The 17,905-nt window shown below is 41.9% G+C and overlaps 1 protein-coding gene across 5 annotated transcripts in view; it reads right to left on the bottom strand.

Annotated features, from left to right (window-relative positions):
- The window catches only part of SRBD1 (S1 RNA binding domain 1), a 264,119-nt gene that overhangs the window by 6,534 nt on the left and 239,680 nt on the right, over window positions 1-17,905 (bottom strand). For all 5 annotated transcript variants that reach the window (XM_056568118.1, XM_056568119.1, XM_056568121.1 and 2 more), the window contains exons 19-22: window positions 12,793-12,899; window positions 11,420-11,596; window positions 10,118-10,276; window positions 793-977 (exon numbers count right to left, since the gene is read on the bottom strand). In XM_056568118.1, coding sequence (XP_056424093.1) covers window positions 793-977; window positions 10,118-10,276; window positions 11,420-11,596; window positions 12,793-12,899 — 628 coding nt within the window. The remainder of the gene's footprint in view (window positions 1-792; window positions 978-10,117; window positions 10,277-11,419; window positions 11,597-12,792; window positions 12,900-17,905) is intronic.

Genomic DNA, 17,905 nt, shown 5'->3' with positions numbered 1-17,905 from the left:
CCCCACTGATTAAATACTTGGAATACCCACTTTAATAAACAAGCATTTTTTACATTCCAAGAGCCATATTTTTCCCCATAAATACAACAATATTAGGTCTTGTTTTTGGCAAGGTGGGTTCATTTTGTAATCACACTATTCTGGGGCACGTATACTGTAACTGTAACTGTTACCATTTATGGGGGTGTTTTATTTTTTACAGAGTTCACTATGCAATATAAATGAAATGGTAACTTTTCTCTGCATGTTGTTACAACTATGGAGATAGTAGATTTTTATGTTACCATATTCTAAAACCCATAGCTTTATTTTTTTTTTAGCTTTTTATTGATGGCAGCGCATCGATTCTCATTGTAATTTTCTTTGGCTTTATATGGGGGATACATATATGACTTGTTGATCACTTTGTATTTCATTTGAATGAACAGTAATTCTTTTTTTATTTACACTGTAGTTCACTGCGTGAGCAGTAATAACAGCTCCCCTCTTTACATTACTAGTCTCAACCAGTACTGATAGGAGAGAAGGGAGGAAGGAGGGACGGAGCAGACTGCTTTCAGAGCCTGTGACATGACGTTACAGGTTACAAGGGGAAGAGCATAGCTCATATGGAGGATCTCTGCACTATTCCTAATAACATTATATTAGTAAGTTGCTTTATTATACTTTGTTGCACCATTAATGAAGATTCATCAGCAGTAAGTTTTAAACAGATGAGTTCAGGAGAGTTACAGTGTAAGTTCCTGCCCTCACATAGAACAAACAGATAACAAAGGACTGCGACTTCTTTACCTGTACGTATATCGTAACCTTCAGGCTGGCAGAGGCCATCGATGATCAGCTGTAGGGTTAGTACTGTTGTTTTAACTTTTTCAGCTACTTTATCAATTCCATGTTGTTGGATGTATCCATTAATCTGCTTCTGTATTTTTTCATTCCCTATATCACCAGAACTTCCACCGACAAGTGTCAGAAATCTGTAATAGAAAAATAAACCTGTAATGCACAAGCTCAGTAGATGTGTATAAAGTCATCTAGGAATGTACGAGACATGATAGAGGAGCAAACCGAGAAAGATATGTGACAGTCATCAAAACTCTCTCATAGATCACTGTATAGAAAATGTATAAAAGTAGTAACTGCAATTTTTTGGCTACTCTAGGAATCACTGATACAAGAGGGAAAGAAGCAGAACCACACATGAGAAGACAATCTAAAGAGAGTTGTTTCAGCTCAATCATAAATTAGTTCCATTATCTGCTAAAATTGGCATGGCCCACCATTTGGGGATCATCCTTTCTCTGTGCTCACTTGTCATAGTGGTCATATTTAGGAATCAATTTAGATGCAAAAATCAAGTTACTTTTGGCACTGAATAGTGTCAAAAACTTGCACCCCCATCTCACACTTGATGACTGAACCTACGACAAGGCAAGTTCTTTTCCATGTTTACTAGCAATGTTATTGAAGCCAGAGTCTGGCAGTATTTTATCTATGTGTTACCGTATATCCCAGCGTATAAGACGACTTTTTAACCCCGAATTTTCTTCTGAAAAGTCGGGGGTCGTCTTATACGCCGGGTATTGAGGTTCGGGATAGGAAAACTTCTGATTATCTGCCCAGGCCGGCTCCCATGTGTGGCTGCAGGCGGGGGCCGGCCAGAGCAAATAAAAACTAATACTGTATACTAAAAACCAGGGTGCCTCCAGCTGTTGTGAAACTACAACTCCCAGCACGGCAAAGGCTGTCCGGGCATGCTGGGAGTTGTAGTTTTACAACAGCTGGAGGCCCCCTGGTTTTTAGTATACAGTATTAGTTTTTACTTGCTCTGGCCGGCCCCCGCCTGCAGCCACACACGGGAGCCGGACCGGGCAGATAATCATAGGTATTCCTATGCCGGACATCCCTGTGTCCCGAAAAATCTTTTCGGGACATAAGGATGTCCGCCGGTCACTTACTATTCCCCGGTCGGCGCGTGTCCTCCTGCGATCCTCCTTCGGTCCTCCTGCGGTTTGGTCCTCCGTCTCTATGGTTGTACGCACGGGACGTCAGTGACGTCACGTGCCTACAACCATAGAGGCAGAGGAGCGCAGGACCAGGAGGACTGCAGGAGGACACGTGCCCACCGGGGCCTGGTGAGTGACCGGCCGTGCTATCTTAAGTGATCCGGTCACCGCTCTCCGGTCCCGGCACCTACTGCTATGGTCCATAGGCCATAGCAGTAGATGGTGACCCAGGCCGGAGGAGCGGTGATCGGAACACTGTTGGGGCAGACCAGTACAGACATACAGCCTGCAGCCATACACTGTATATGGCTGGATGCTGTATGTCTGTTGGGGGGAGCTGCCAATCTAATGTGGGGGGAGCTGCCTAATATTGTGGGGGAACTGCTGACCTAATGTGGGGGGAGCTGCCTACAAATGTGGGGGGAGCTGCCTACAAATGTGGGGGGAGCTGCCTACAAATGTGGGGGGAGCTGCCTACTATTGTTGGGGGAGCTGCCTACAAATGTGGGGGGAGCTGCCTACAAATGTGGGGGAGCCGCCTACTAATGTGGGGGAGCTGCTACTAATGTGGGGGAGCTGCCTACTAATGTGGGGTAACTGCTGACCTAATGTGGGGGAACTCCCGACCTATTGTGGGGGAGCTGCCTACTATTGTGGGGGAACTATACTGCCTACCTAATGTGGGGGGAACATGATGCCTACCTAATGTGGGGGGAACTACAAGGTACCGTACATCGCGGTAGGAGGGGTAGTCTTATATGGCGAGTATATCCCAAATTCTATATTTTAACTGTAAAATTTGGGGGTTGTCTTATACGCCGGCATATACGGTACATACATTTTATTTGGGCACTGTCTGGTATAACTATTTGTGTCCTGTATACTGGATTATTTGTAGGTTTTTAGTAGAAAGTACTATACAGGGCACTATCCAACCTATACCCCTCACTGCTGTATAGCAAATATATATATACGGTATATTTATACACACACACACACACACCTTTCATGGCTGTTTTATGTAATAACTATCTGGTACCGTTATTTAGTCTAGTAAATTGGTATTATTTAGGAATAATATTGAGCCACAGCAAATAAGTATTAGGCTACATTCACATCACGATTTTGCGATACAGTTTAAAAAAAAATTTTCCCCCCAAAACGCTATACAAAAAAAAAACTGTATGCTCAGTGCAGTTTTCATTGACTACAATCAGGGATGTCCCAATTCCATTTTTTTAAGACCAAGTACGAGTACCAATACTTTTTTTTTTTTTAAGTACTCGCTGATACTTTTTTTTTTCAATGTAAATTTTTAATGAGAAAAGTGGGTGTTTTTTTTTTTTTTTATTTATTTTTTTTTTTTTTTACTAGTGGAAGGGCTTTTTAATATAATTTTTTTATTTAAACTTTTTGAAAAGGGTTGGTGATTCAAACTTTTATTATGGAAGGGGTTAATTCACATGATAATTTTTTTTTTTACACTTTTTTTTCCTTCTCCATAGGGGACTATTACACACTAATCAATGCTATGCCATAGCATGGCACTGATCAGTGATATCGGCGCTCCTTCACTGCCTGCAGTATAGAATCGGACGGCACAGAGCACAGTAAGTGATCTCTGACCGTCCTCTCAGCTGATCATGACACCACGATTTCACCACAGTGATCCCGATCAGCATCCCTGAGCTAACCGGCAGTTCATTTCAGGACTTTTAGATGCCGCGATCACTGGGTTACTGCCTGGCATCACAGCGATCGGTGATGTTCGGCATTAGCCACAGGTCCTGGCTATGACGCGCGCTCAGCTGCTGAATGCGCTGCATAGGTAGAGTGCGCAGAGCACCTCCGTGATACCTGCCAGCGGGGGGTCCCACCAGCAGGTATTGGATTAGGTATCAGGGATACTTGCACGAGTACACATACTTGCGCAAATGTCCAGTACCGATACCAGTATCACTACATCCCCTAACTACAATGTTATAAAAACCTTATACGGGTGATATACCTTTTTTGTAAACCATTGCAGACCCAAAAACAGGAAAGAATTGGGAACAAGCCTGTGATTGATCATGGTTTTGTGCACGGGAAAAAAAATGAGAAAAAGGCAAAAGTACAAAAACTTACACAAACGGATACATCTTTTTGTGTACATTTTGTATGGAAAGTCAAAGGGCACAGCAAGCAATACGGTTGTACTGTATACGGTTTTCAAATACAAAATTGTATACAAAACAGCATTGGAAAAAGTGATGTGAATGCGCCCTTACGCTCTATTTACCACCTTCCAAAAATACTGCAAACAGGGGCCTCCGGAGACCTTGATCTTGCACTAAACACGCCCAACAAGGAGTAAGTAACAAAGTTATGTACCAAATTCTATAACATTATGTCCCCTTGAACATCAAGCGAAAACATATGTGAACAGAAATGATTTCATGGCAAGTCATACTTTTTATTGCAAGTATTACGAAAGATGACTCTCTTGGCTGACCACAACTGAAGATGATGAAAAATGAGAATGTAAAATTTGTAAGATCATCTTTGAGTCACATACACGGGGAGATTTAGGTGGTGTAACCAAATTACCGGAAGGCTGCTAATCCGGTCACCTCCAGGAACACGTGAATAAAAGGTCCTTGTAGTTGCTTTACACATCATAAGAAAGAAAGAAAACACTGGGTAAAGCTTTTGAACACCCAATCTGGTTTTTCTTTTTTACGCGATGACTTACAGCGATTATCCCCCTTCAAACGGGGTCATAATCTAAACAGGGGAAAAGCAACGGAATACTGAGCTATCAATTGCACAAGACTAGCAACAGAACTGTCCTATTTAGAACAGGATGTGAGGTTGCCAAAGCGTGCGCGTTTCTAGACTTTGAAGGACTTAATCTGGATGGATATTTAATATCCGGTCTCTGCTCGAACGCGGCTGGAGGATGCCCGGGATAAAGCTGAAGACATGGGAGCGATCAATACACGATGCGATGCCTTGGTGATAATGCATTGTATTGATCGGCTCTATTTATAAAAGTCATTGCTAAGAAGAAAGTTCCAATGATGAATTGAGAGAACTTCAAGGTGAGCGAGTTATGAAACGCAGAAAAATTATTTTTACCGGTGAACAACATTAAAGGAGTTTTGTAGTGAAAGATAACTTATCCGCTATCCAAAGGATCCCAACGATCAGACCCCTGAATGGGACCCCTGCAGTCTGCTGCAAGGGGGCGTGCCGACCCCCGCACGAAGCAGCAACTGACACGCCCCCTCCATATAGTCCATAGAGATACATGGAAGGGGCATGTCCGCCACGACTTCCTGGGGGTCTGAACGGCTGCTACCGGCAGACTGCAGGTGCCATGTATAGGAGATTGCGGGGGTCCCAGAGGTCGGACCCCCGCGATTTATAACTTATCCCCTATCCTTTAGATAGGGAATAAGTTGTTTTTCACTGCACTACTCCTTCAATATAGTAAGTACTATGGTAACATTAGGGCAGTGGTCTCAAGCTGTAGCCCTCCAGATGTTGCAAAACTTCAACTCCCAGCATGCCCGGACAGCCGTTTTTCAACATCTGGAGGGCCACAGTCTGAGACCACTGCATTAGGGTGAGATCAAATCTCTAAAACTATGATTCCACTGACATGTAAACTCATCCTTATAGTAAAAGAGCGGTGGGACCAATCTTGCAATCGGTTTTCCTGGCAGTATGTAGCTATGAAATAGGAGATGAAGCTTCTCGCTCTGTCTCCACGGCATCTGTCCCCAGCGTGAGACCCAGTATAACGTGATTCTATGGCACTGGGCCTCGTGCTAGAGATAGGTGCTATTGGAGGGAGATTTACATTTCTTCTAATCTTGGAAAACCCTGTTAAAGGGGTACTCCCATGGAAAACTTTTTTTTTTCTTTTTTAAATCAACTGGTGCCAGAAAGTTAAACAGATTTGTAAATCACTTCTATTAAAAAATCTTAATCCTTTCAGTACTTTTTAGGGGCCGAATACTAAAGAGAAATCCAAAAAAGAAATGCATTTCCTCTGATGTCATAACCACAGTTCTCTCTGCTGACCTCTGCTGTCCATTTTAGGAAATGTCCAGAGCAACATATGTTTGCTATGGGGATTTTCCTCTGCTCTGGACAGTTCCGAAAATGGACAGCAGAGGTCAGCAGAGAGCACTGTGGTCATGACATCAGAGGAAATGCATTTATTTTTGGGATTTCTCTTTAAGATTTTTTAATAGAAGTAATTTACAAATCTGTTTAACTTTCTGGCACCAGTTGATTTAAAAAAAAAAAATTTTCCACGGGAGTACCCCTTAAAAGGTTTTCAAATGAACTGTTGCCAGAAAGTTAAACAGATTTGTAAATTTAAAAATCTTAATCCTTCCAGTACTTATCAGCTGCTGTATGCTCCAGAGGAAGTTCTGTAGTTTTTTCCAGTCTGACCACAGTGCTCGCTGCTGACACCTCTGTCCGTGTCAGGAACTGTCCAGAGCAGGAGCAAATCCCCATAGCAAACCTATCCTGCCCTGGACAGTTCCTGATACGGTCAAATTACACAACTTCCTATGGCGCATACAGCAGCTGATGAATACTGGAAGGATTAAGATTTTTAAATAGAAGTAATTTACAAATCTGTTTAACTTTATGGCAACAGTTCATTTGAAAACTTTTTTTTTCCACTGGAGTACCCCTTTAACAGGGTTTTAAAGGGGTTATCCAGGAAAAAAACTTTCCAGTTGATATATAAAAAAAGGTTGTTGTTTTTTTTGCCAGATCTTTTGCACAACTGTTAGGCTATGTTCACATTTCAGAATGTCTCTGTGCCGACATTCCAGAGACTGCGGAAATGCGCAGTCTCAGACGGTTATGCATTCTGCATGGAGTCCGTGGAAAGAATGAACAGGTTCATTCTTTCTGTGGACATAGATTCAGGATTTCCATGCCGGAAACATTTGGCACGGAAATTGCGTCATGTGCACAGCGCAACAGAATCCCATTGAATTCAACAGGAAATTCTAAGGTGTGAACATAGCCTTAACTTGCATCACAGTTGGCAGCTCATCTCCCATCAGCCCAAGAATTCTCTTGTTTTCTCCTGTACAAGCCGTATAGAATTTTTAGGCACCATTATTCATGTAAATATATGGTGGCATTTAATTTACAAAAATGTTTTGTATGCAACAATAAAAAAGCAATTCCACCATTGTTTTGTTTTACATCATTTTTTATGTTATGGTAAAACTCGTTAAAAGGTTATAACAAAAAAATTGGTAAGGGCATGAAATCATGGCTTATAAAAAAAAAAAAAAAAAGACCACTAGGGGTTCTTATACCATCCAGAACATAATTCTGTCCGGCTGCAGCATCATCTTTGTCCCAGCTGAAGCACAGGCTCGGACAAAGTCCAGGAAGTGAGGGTGGGACAAGCACTCCTCCGTGCTCACTCCTGTCCTGACTATCAGACCTATCAGACTCCTCTCTAAAAGAGAGAGGGGGTTACAGAGCAGCCTGCAGTTATCAGAGATGCAGCACAGATCAGCACAGCAGACTCAGGAAGGAAGTGAATGCTTGGTGAGTGAGAACGGGCTCAGTGCTTGCTTGGGACATGCCCCTTTCTCAGCAGTGGATGTCAGAATGAGGGAGAGGCAGAACAGAGGGATTCTTGAGACAAATAAAGAAGCTAGGCCCATAACAAGGTATAAAGGTATCCATGAAAGAGATGTCGCACTATAAGAACATATGGAGGTGATAGAGTAAGATTCCCAGATCTTATAACCAGTTGAGAAAGATATCAGTGTTGCTCTGACTTTCAAGGATTGTTGTCACAAAACAGTGAAGTATAAGGTAGAAGAGATGGTCCATGGACCTCTGAAAAGGAACCAGGACCAGATATAGATATCACTTTAATAGGGTTTAGCACATTTTAGGATAATGGACAAAGCAAACTCAAGGAGAGCCTGTGCCTTTAAGAGGATTAAGAGTCCAGGAACATGCAGAATGTAAATCTGTAATAAATCCTTATAAATATGTACTGTACATAGAAATGTTAATTGTTGTAGTGAAAATACTTCATGCAGTAAAGGGATCATCACTATCATGAAATTAAATAATATGGTGTCCTATAAGTCTTACCTCATCATTAGCACCTATAAGTGCCCATACACGTAAAAGACAGGGGCATCTGAAGGGTTAACAGTCGACAGCCTCGTGTGGTTATTCTCTACACAGCTAAACCATGCTCAAGTAACATGACTCGAGAGCAAATAGTATCGTGTGTTACACTAAAGCAACGTGATACCCCATTACATTCTGTTCCAATACCCCAAGATTAATGGTGCTGCAACACTAGCTCTTGCAAAACAAAACAAAAATCATTATATGCTGTTATGTGGTGTAAAATATGTATGAGCTATCATCATACAGATAAAAAAAGACACAATGAGACACCAGAAGAAAGTGAGCAACAAGGCATCACAGGGTCTCTAATTAAAAGGTAATATAGCAGTTATATAAAATAATAGACATCTGAACTACATGGAGAAAGGTGTAAAATGATGTATAGAAACAAACTGCTTATACTTTATGTAAAGACGCAGGGAAAGGGGATAGGGCTTCATGTTGGATTTTAAAGACTGGGGTGGAGTACTGCTAGTCTCATCCATATACTTGGAACATGTCCAATGGGGAGCTGTGTTCTAACTATCTGCATGTGGTTGTGATGTGTTGAAAAAGTGATCTGACCATGTATCTGGTTCCAGGGAACTAAGAAAAACTGTCCCAGGGATTCCCTATGGTCAGAGGGAAACTCTCTCTTCATTTCCCTACCCCACTCTTGTCTATTGGCTTAATCTGGTATCATACAATTAACTAATTGGCCTAAGGGCAAATAAATATCTTCTGTTTGGTACTCAAAATTAAAGGAGTATTCCAGTACCATCTACAGATGATTGTCTGATCGTGCTTTGGGGGTGTGGCGAGCGGGGTAGTGGTCTGACCACTCAGACCCCTTCCAATCTCCAGAACTGGGCCTCTGCTCTCCCTGTGCATGGAGCGGTGGGGTTGGCATGCGCTCCACGCATTTTAGATGGTGGTTAATTGGGGGGGGTCTGAAAAGATGTTTTTAAGAGCTTGAGTACCCTTTAAAACATAGATTTTATTTCATTGTCATTAGTATATATATATATATTTATATTACATTTTTTTACTCTCCGTAGTTCTGTAAACAGAATAGCTTGAGGTGCTACCTACACTGCTTTCACAACTCTAACGGGAGTTACACAAACTGCACAACTCTCTTCAGCTTTCTGATCACCTCTGGTGGTTGCGATCAAGCTGGAAAGGCCGCTGTGCCCTCAACTTTGAGACAGGTGAAGGTCTCAGAGATGGGACTGGCATCGATCAGTCATTTATACTGGAACGCAATAAAGGTGGTTGAACAATTTTGAAAGGCGCTAGATACATCTATACCAGTGTTTCCCAAACGTGATCCCCAAGCACCCCCAACAGGTCGTGTTTTCTGGATTTCCTTAGTCTTTCACAGGTGAAATAATTCTGGTCAGTGAATCGGGCATCACCATAGGTATATCACCTGTGAAAGACTAAGGAAATCCAGAAAACATGACCTGTTGGGGGTGCTGGAGGACCGCATTTGGGAAACACTGGTCTATACTGTTTCCAATATGGGGAAACTCATATATTTTAGGGCAGATACAATTAGGAAAACAGTTTCTTATTTTTCTCCTCAACTTTTCTCTTTGTTATTACTTTTTTTGCCATCACTATATATATTCCATACATGTTCCTAAAGCCGTAATACGTCTCAATATCAAGAATTTCAAAGGCCTTCAGAAAGACATTTTGCATTGCAGCTCTGAGACTTATGTCACATCTCTGTTTTACCAATATACATCACATTTATAAGGTGGAAATCATTTCCAGTATAATGTAATGTTTTACTGTTTAAGGCATCAGATATGTCAGGCTCCTGAATTTATACTTTTGGAAAATGAAAACTGCAGAGAAGTAAAGAGTAGAAAACATTTTCAGAAGCTGAAACTCAGTTGGCTATGTGGTGAACGGCCATACCTTAATGTGACTCGACTTACCTCACTGCTATGTTGTACGACTCGGGATGAATGCATGTTTGATCCAATGGGTTTGGCTTGGCAGCAGCTCCAGGCGCAGATTTTGCTGTCTTCTTGCCTTGTTTGGATACTGTGGCTTGGGTAACCTTCACATCTGAACCTTGGCTTTCTGATTGGTCCCTAAAAAAAGCAATTGTTCCATGATTTAATGTCTGACTTCACCAAACCGTCTGGATTTATTGCCCCATATGATTATATCACCAGACTGTATAACCATCACTTTACTTTCAAATATGCAAAAGCATAAAATTCCTAAATAAATGTACTTCTAATAAGTAGCTGGCAAACTTAAGGAGAACTGATAGCTAAAACATATATATCTATCTATCTACTGGAATATTCCAAGATTCTGTTGAAATTCCGTAGTGTGCAGGAATTTATGAGCGGAGTTTCAACTTTCTTTTTAAGGTTATATAACTCCTATAAAATATACAAAATGCAATTGGTTTATTTGGAAACACAACCAGCACATTAACCCCATGGTAAAACTATAGACAGGCTGGAAAGGCTGCATTACTTAGAGTTAAAGGGGTTATCCACCATAAGGTGACTATAGTACTTACCTGGCCAGACAGTAATGGACATGCTTAGGAAGGACCCGTGCTTGTCTTGGGGCTATATGGTTGTGCTGTGAGTCCACCATAATGCTGCTGCTTTCTTTTTGTGAAATGGCTATTTCCTGTTGGAGTTCCTTCCCTCCAACTACAAGTCCCAGGATCCCTTGTTTTTAATTGTGAGTTTACTTTTCTCCCTCCCAAACATCAGTCACCCTACCCATTGAAGCACACCTGGGACAAGTCCCTGCAGCCTTGTGAAGAATGATCTCCCTCCCACCCAGCGGTTACTCCACCCATTGAAGCAGACAGGCTCCCTTTCAACACCTGACTAGTGATGTAATGTCTCGAGCCGCACTGCAACCTTGGAAAAGCTGAAGCAACACTCATTTTGTATGCTGCTAACAATGAACATCTGTGGCAAAGTTCACATAAGAATTGTGAGGCCAGCCATCAAACACAGGTACAGACACTATATTATGAACTACACTAACTTGCTAGCCCCTGTAGCACAGTCAAATTAAATAAAAGAATCTCAGAATACTCCATTAATGTATTTGGAATAATATAAGGAAGACAATACATTTGTACACTTTTAGAAATTAACTGGAGTACGTATGCCTCTTTGTGTATGTCATTCACTATTTTTATTGTGGAGATAGCTGGAGCACTGTTAAATGCTCTACACTCTGGGGACATGGAAACCTACCTCAACAAGTTCCTGACGTACTCCTGATTGATTCTTATGAAACCAGCACATTGCTGGAAGGTCTTGGGACCCAACCCTTTGACACACTTGAGCTGCTCTCTGTTTAGAAAAGGTCCATTCTTCTCTCTCCATTCAATTACATTTTTGGCCCTAACAGAATTTAATCCGGCTATATGCCTAAAAAGAGCAGGGGAAAAAAATATTAGAAGAAAAGCTGCTACCCACAAAGAGTATAGATTATTAAAAAGACATATGAGATAGATGATAAATAGATAGATAAAGGTTACATAAGTATATAGATAGATAGATAGATAGATATGAGATAGATAGATCGACAGATAGATACAGGTTACATAAGTAGATAGATCAGAGAAAAATTGATACATACATATACAAGGTGGTTAGGTAGCCGCTGCATCAAGTAAATCATTTTTTTTTTTTACCTTTTATCCCATTTCAAATGCAAAAAAACAATGCAACGTTTCAACTGCACATGCAGCTGAAACGTTGCATTGTTTTTTTGCGTTTGGAATGAAATAAAAGCTAGACTTTTTCATCTACTTCAGAGCTGCGGCTACCTAACCTTTTTGGATCTGCATTTGGCCCCTGAACTTGGACATTTTGCTGCATGCACCACTTACTCTTTGCCTCTTTAGATATGAGATAGATAGATATGAGGTATATAGATAGATATGAGATAGATAGATATGAGATATATAGATAAATAGATATGAGATAGATAGATATGAGATATATATGAGATATATAGATATGAGATAGATAGATATGAGATAGATAGATAGGAGACAGATAGATATGAGATAGATAGATAGATATGAGATAGATAGATATGAGATAGATAGATAGATAGATATGAGATAGATAGATATGAGATAGATAGATAGATATGAGATAGATAGATAGATAGGAGATAGATAGATATGACATAGATAGATATGAGATAGATAGATAGATAGGAGATAGATAGATAGATATGAGATAGATAGATCGATAGATAGATCTCTTTCTTTTCTAGGCTCCTCATTGTCACAGTGTAAGGCTGTACAGTAAAGCACTTTTGCTTTGTGCATAGTAAATAGGCCCAAGAGAAATGTGGATTCATTGAGTAACCTTAACAAAGGCTCAGTAGGTAGGCGGTGTGAGTGTGCTTACTTAAGACTATGTACATTGCAGAAAGACAAACATCACCACACTGACAGCCTGCAGTACACAATGTGCATCATTGTGCGAGCTCAATACCAGGGTTCCCGGAGCAGGTGGCAGCAACTGGGGCAGATATGTGTAATACTCTTCTCATGCGGAGGAGGTCAATGGGGCTGTAATGGTAAAGCAAAGTATAAGGCTGTGTTTACCTCAACAGGGTTTCGGAGCAGATGTTTATATCCACTCCCACGAAGCTGACGCACTCCTCTACCACGCTGTCCAGGGTGCCTTTCAGCAGCACCTGCGAGACATCATGCTGCAAGAGACAAGAACGGGTTAATTTTATAGACTGACTCCACGTGTAATATCCATACCGACAGTGAACCATTAACCTTTTAGCTACTGGAGTCATAAAAGTTATGATTATTACTGCGCAAACAACGATAAGTGAAAGTCCAGCTGTGGTGAAAAACATACAATGATGCCTCAACTTACAATGGCCTCAACATACAATAGTTTCAACATACAATGTTTATTTCTGGACCATTGTAACTTGAAACCAGACTCAACATACAATGTCCAGACAGTTCAGATCTGTGATAGACAGGTCAATGGCTGGAAGAACTGACCAATCAGAATGGGCATTTTACTGGTAAATCACCTGTATTACTGAAGTGTATGCACTGACTGGCTGTCTGGTAGCGCCCCCTACAGTACAGGGAGGAACTACAAGTTATGTACTACTCCTTACCTGTGCCAGGGTTAGCTGCTCCTTTGGACACCAAGTAAGGGCGGCTCCATTAGGGACACTGCGTGTACTGTATAGGACCCTGAAGTTCCTGTCCTCTACATAAACCATTGATTCCCAACCAGGTAGCCTCCAGCTGTTGCAAAATTACAAATCCCAGCATGCCCGGACAGCTAACGGCTGTCCGGGCATGCTGGGAGTTGTAGTTTTGCAACAGCTGGAGGCACCCTGGTTGGGAAACACTGACACAGACAGTGATTTACAGCTCCCAGCAGCTCTTTCTTACTTTTATATGAAAGGATTGTTTTATCTGTATTAGTTATCTACTTATTATTCTTTAGTCCTCACTTTTTCCTATTTTTGGATGACATTTTGGTGGCTTCAGAACCAATTACCAGGTTTCCATAGAGTTATGGTCTCAACATAAAATGGTTTCAACATACAATGGTCATCCTGGAACCAATTAATATTGTAACTTGAGGGACCACTGTATTGTTTTAAAAATTCAAATATGATAGATCCACGCAGAGGTCTAAATTCTTTTCATAGGCTTGAGAGTTAAACAATAAAAATTATACTGCTTACAGCCATAACAAGGGGTTAACTGTATTCTGTTTATCGATCAATAATAAAACAGTATGCAGCAGGCTCCCTCTAGTGGTGGCAGCAGGCAGACAGAATTTTATAATTTCCCTCTACAGCAGTGGTCCCAAACTGGAGTGCAACCGTAGTCATAAAAGCTAGTAAAAATGTTATTTCCAGCTTTTCTTTGTCATTTTCACACATATTCTTACTGTTGTTGTTGTTTTGTCTTTATTCTGATCACGTTTTATATAACTATATTGCTAATTTAGGTGGCGTTTGAAAACCAGTTATAACCATGTCTGAATACTAACTTATTCTCTGTCTAACTTATTAACTTATTGGTCTGTCACATTGGCCCTCATTTATTATTGGAAACCCGACATGTTTTGTTGGGTTGTGCACCAGATTCTGTTGCATTGCGCCAGAAATTCTGTCTGTGCCAGAATGTGCGCCAGAATTGAAAAAAACCTAGACTAACACTCCATTTTGCTAACAAACCCGAAAATGGGGCGTAGTCACCGGGAAAGGGGCATGGTCATCGAAAGGGGGGGTGTTTCCGACATTTTCACAAAAACCCAACATATTTACTAAGGTTTCCACATAAAATGTGGTGGATTTGAGCTGAGGAAAACCCTACAGATCAGAGCATGTGTAAAAAACAGCAAAATGTAGGGAAAGTGGAAAATGTAGGGAAACCTTAGTAAATACCGTGTAGGGAATTAAAACCCACAAAGAAACCTACACAACACTCTTAGTAAATCAGGGCTATTGTCTTCGAGGCCAGGAGGTGTGTTTTATCATCTGGCAATTGAACAACCATAAAGCCTGGTTCTTTATTTCATGGGACACCCATGAGGAAGAACGTGATGTTTAGGTCAGAAATGTGTAGGGTCTGAACCCAGTGCCAAGTGCTGTACTGTACTGCATAATATTATGGAAAGTTTGAGGCTATCTTTTGAAAATTATAATGGGTTGAACATCCTCCCCATTTTGCAAGCTGTGTTCAAGCTGGAAATCAAGCCCTCTCCTTACCGAGGTAGATGTCGAGAGGTGAGCTGAAATCATGGTGCCTTTTTTTTGATGCATTTTAGCATTTTTTGACAGATACCTTTACTACCAATGGATAATATTACGTTTTATTGTATTACTAGCCGAGTACCCGGCGCTGCCCGGTTTTTCCTACCTAATCCTTGTGGGGGAGAAAAAGCAACAAAGGAGAAAATGTTTGTCCTCATATCCCCTCCTTCTATACCCACCACAAATCCCCTCCTCATATATTTCCCTTAGATTTGCATAGGACTTTAAACGAAAATCCCGAGGACACAAATGAGGGTAGGTTAGGGTTAAATTAACTATCCTATATTTTTAGTGGACATATAAGTAACGGGTGACCAAGTATTATCGATTTATCTCCAGCCGTTTGGAAGTTATGCAGAAACATATTTCCCATAGACTTGTATGGGACTTTAAACAAAAACCCTGACTCTCGCAAAAGGGGGTGGGTAAGGGTTAAATTACCTATCCTATGTTTGTTGTTGACATATAAGTAACATGTGTGCCAATTTTCATGTTAATATTTTGAGCTGTTTGGAAGTGATGCTGGAACATGTGTATATGTATATATATATATATATATATATATATATATATATATATATATATATATATATATATATATACAGTGGTCCCTCAATATACGATGGTAATCCATTCCAAATGGACCATCATTTGTTGAAACCATCGTATGTTGAGGGATCCGTGCAATGTAAAGTATAGGACAGTGGTCTACAACCTGCGGACCTCCAGATGTTGCAAAACTACACCTGGAGGTCCACAGGTTGAAGACCACTGGTATTGGAGGTTATACTCACCTGTCCCCGCCGCGCCGGACCGTCACCGCTCGTCACTGCTGCCCTGGATGTCGCCTTCCATCGCTGTCGCCGCGACCCAGGGGTGTCCCCGACGCTCCGGCAAGGCCTCTGCATCCCCGGCATCCTCGCTCTCTGTCGCCGCCATCACCTCGCTATGCACGCCGCTCCTATTGGATGACGGGACGGCGTGCGCAGCGATGTGATGACGATGATGGAGAGCGCGGGCGATGCAGGGGATCCCGAAGAGGACACGCCGGAGCCTCGGGGACAGGTAAGTGATCGTCACCGGAGCTCACGGGGCACCGTAAACGGTTATCCGGTGGCAGCTGAAGCAGTCTGCACTGCCGGATAGCCGTTTATACGATGGCCCGAAATACAAAAGCATTGTATGTTGATGCTGCCTTCAACATGCGATGGCCTCTGAGAGGCCATCGTATGTTGAAATGATCGTATGTTGGGGCCATCATAGGTCAGGGGCTCACTGAATATATATACATATATACACACATATACATATATATATATATACACAGATACACACATATATAAACAGATACATACACACATTGGAGGACATGTATTAGGGATGAGCGAATCGAATCTGGTAAATCCGAATTAGTTACCAATTTCAGGAAAAATTCGCTTCGCAACAAATCTGAATACCGCTGTGATTCGATGAAACAAATCGCTTCATTAAATTCTATTTAGTGCGGTCCAGGCTCCAGGGCATCTAAAATGGCGGATCCACACATGAGGACATGGGGAGGGGAACTCTGGGAAGGCGGGTTGACCCTGAATCACATGCAGCCTATCAGCAACCAGCCAGCCCTGTGATGTCAGAGCCCTATATAATCAGCAGCCATCTTGCGGCCAGCCATTTCAGCATTGTATTTCAGAGAGAGCGTTTTATTGCAGAGAGATAGAGCAGTGTGTGTTGCACAGAAAAACAGCTTTACAGCAGCGATTTACCACAAGCCCAAATCACTGCAGAAAAGCACTGACAGGGAAGGGAGAGAGAGAGAGTGAGAGAAAGTACACTCTTTGGTGTACTACACAGCGACTCTGTACTTCTGCAGTGGGGTTTACTACAACTCTAAAGCTTATAGGGGCCAGTTAGGCTGAGCACTAAAAGCCATTGTCTGCTATTAGTGCATAATAATACTGTACTGGGCTGTACTACACAGGGTCTCTGTGCTACCGCACTAGTGTGTACTACAACTCTAAAGCTAACATGGGTCAGTTAGGGTGAGCACTAAAAGCCATTGTCTGCTATTAGTGCATAATAATACTGTACTGGGCTGTACTACACAGGGTCTCTGTGCTACAACTCTAAAGCTAACAGGGGCCAGTTAGGGTGAGCACTAAAAGCTATTCTCACCTGCTGTTAGTGCATAATAATAATGTACTGTACTATAATAATTTTTGCCTAGTTACTGTGAAAGGCTAGCCAAAGCTACACACTTGTTTTTGTAGCCTTATACAGTTTGTTGCAGAGCGTATAGTCCTCCTCTCATAAGTGTAAACTGCACGTACACCTACAAGGTGTACAATTTTTTTTTCCTGTTAAAGTCATACGGGCCTAGTTACTCTAAAAGGCCAGCCAAAACTACACGCCTGCTTTTATAGCCAAATACAGTTTTAAGCATAATGGAGCGTATTGTCCTCCTCCCATAAGTGTAACATATATGCACTCAGCTGGTGTATAAGTATGTCAGGCCGGAAAGTACCAGGACGTGCACATAGGAGTGGCAGAGGCATAAATTCATCAGGCGCAGGCAGAGGTCACAGCAGAGTAGGGGCATTTGGCAGCAGGAATCGCAGCAAGAGGTCTGAGCTCCCGGTGTCCGCTAGTAGTCGTGTCTCGACCAGCAACCCAGCAGTCGTGATTGATTGGTTCACTCGGTCATCCACTTCATCCCAAGTGACATCCGACACCCCCAGTCAACAGTCAGTGGTTACTCAGACTCAACCCTCAGTTCGCATGGCCCTCATGCTGCTGCTGCAACCTCCAGGCTCTGTCATTGTGCCACCATATGGTCTCCTCATACTGATGCTGCCACCTCCAGGCTCTCTCATCGTGCCGCCATATGGTCTCCTCATGCTGATGCTGCCACCTCC

This window comes from Hyla sarda, chromosome 3 (assembly GCF_029499605.1).
Source record: "Hyla sarda isolate aHylSar1 chromosome 3, aHylSar1.hap1, whole genome shotgun sequence".
Lineage (NCBI taxonomy): Eukaryota > Metazoa > Chordata > Amphibia > Anura > Hylidae > Hyla > Hyla sarda.
The sequence above is the reverse complement of the archived record's forward strand: the minus strand, read 5'-3'. Positions and strand labels throughout refer to the sequence as shown.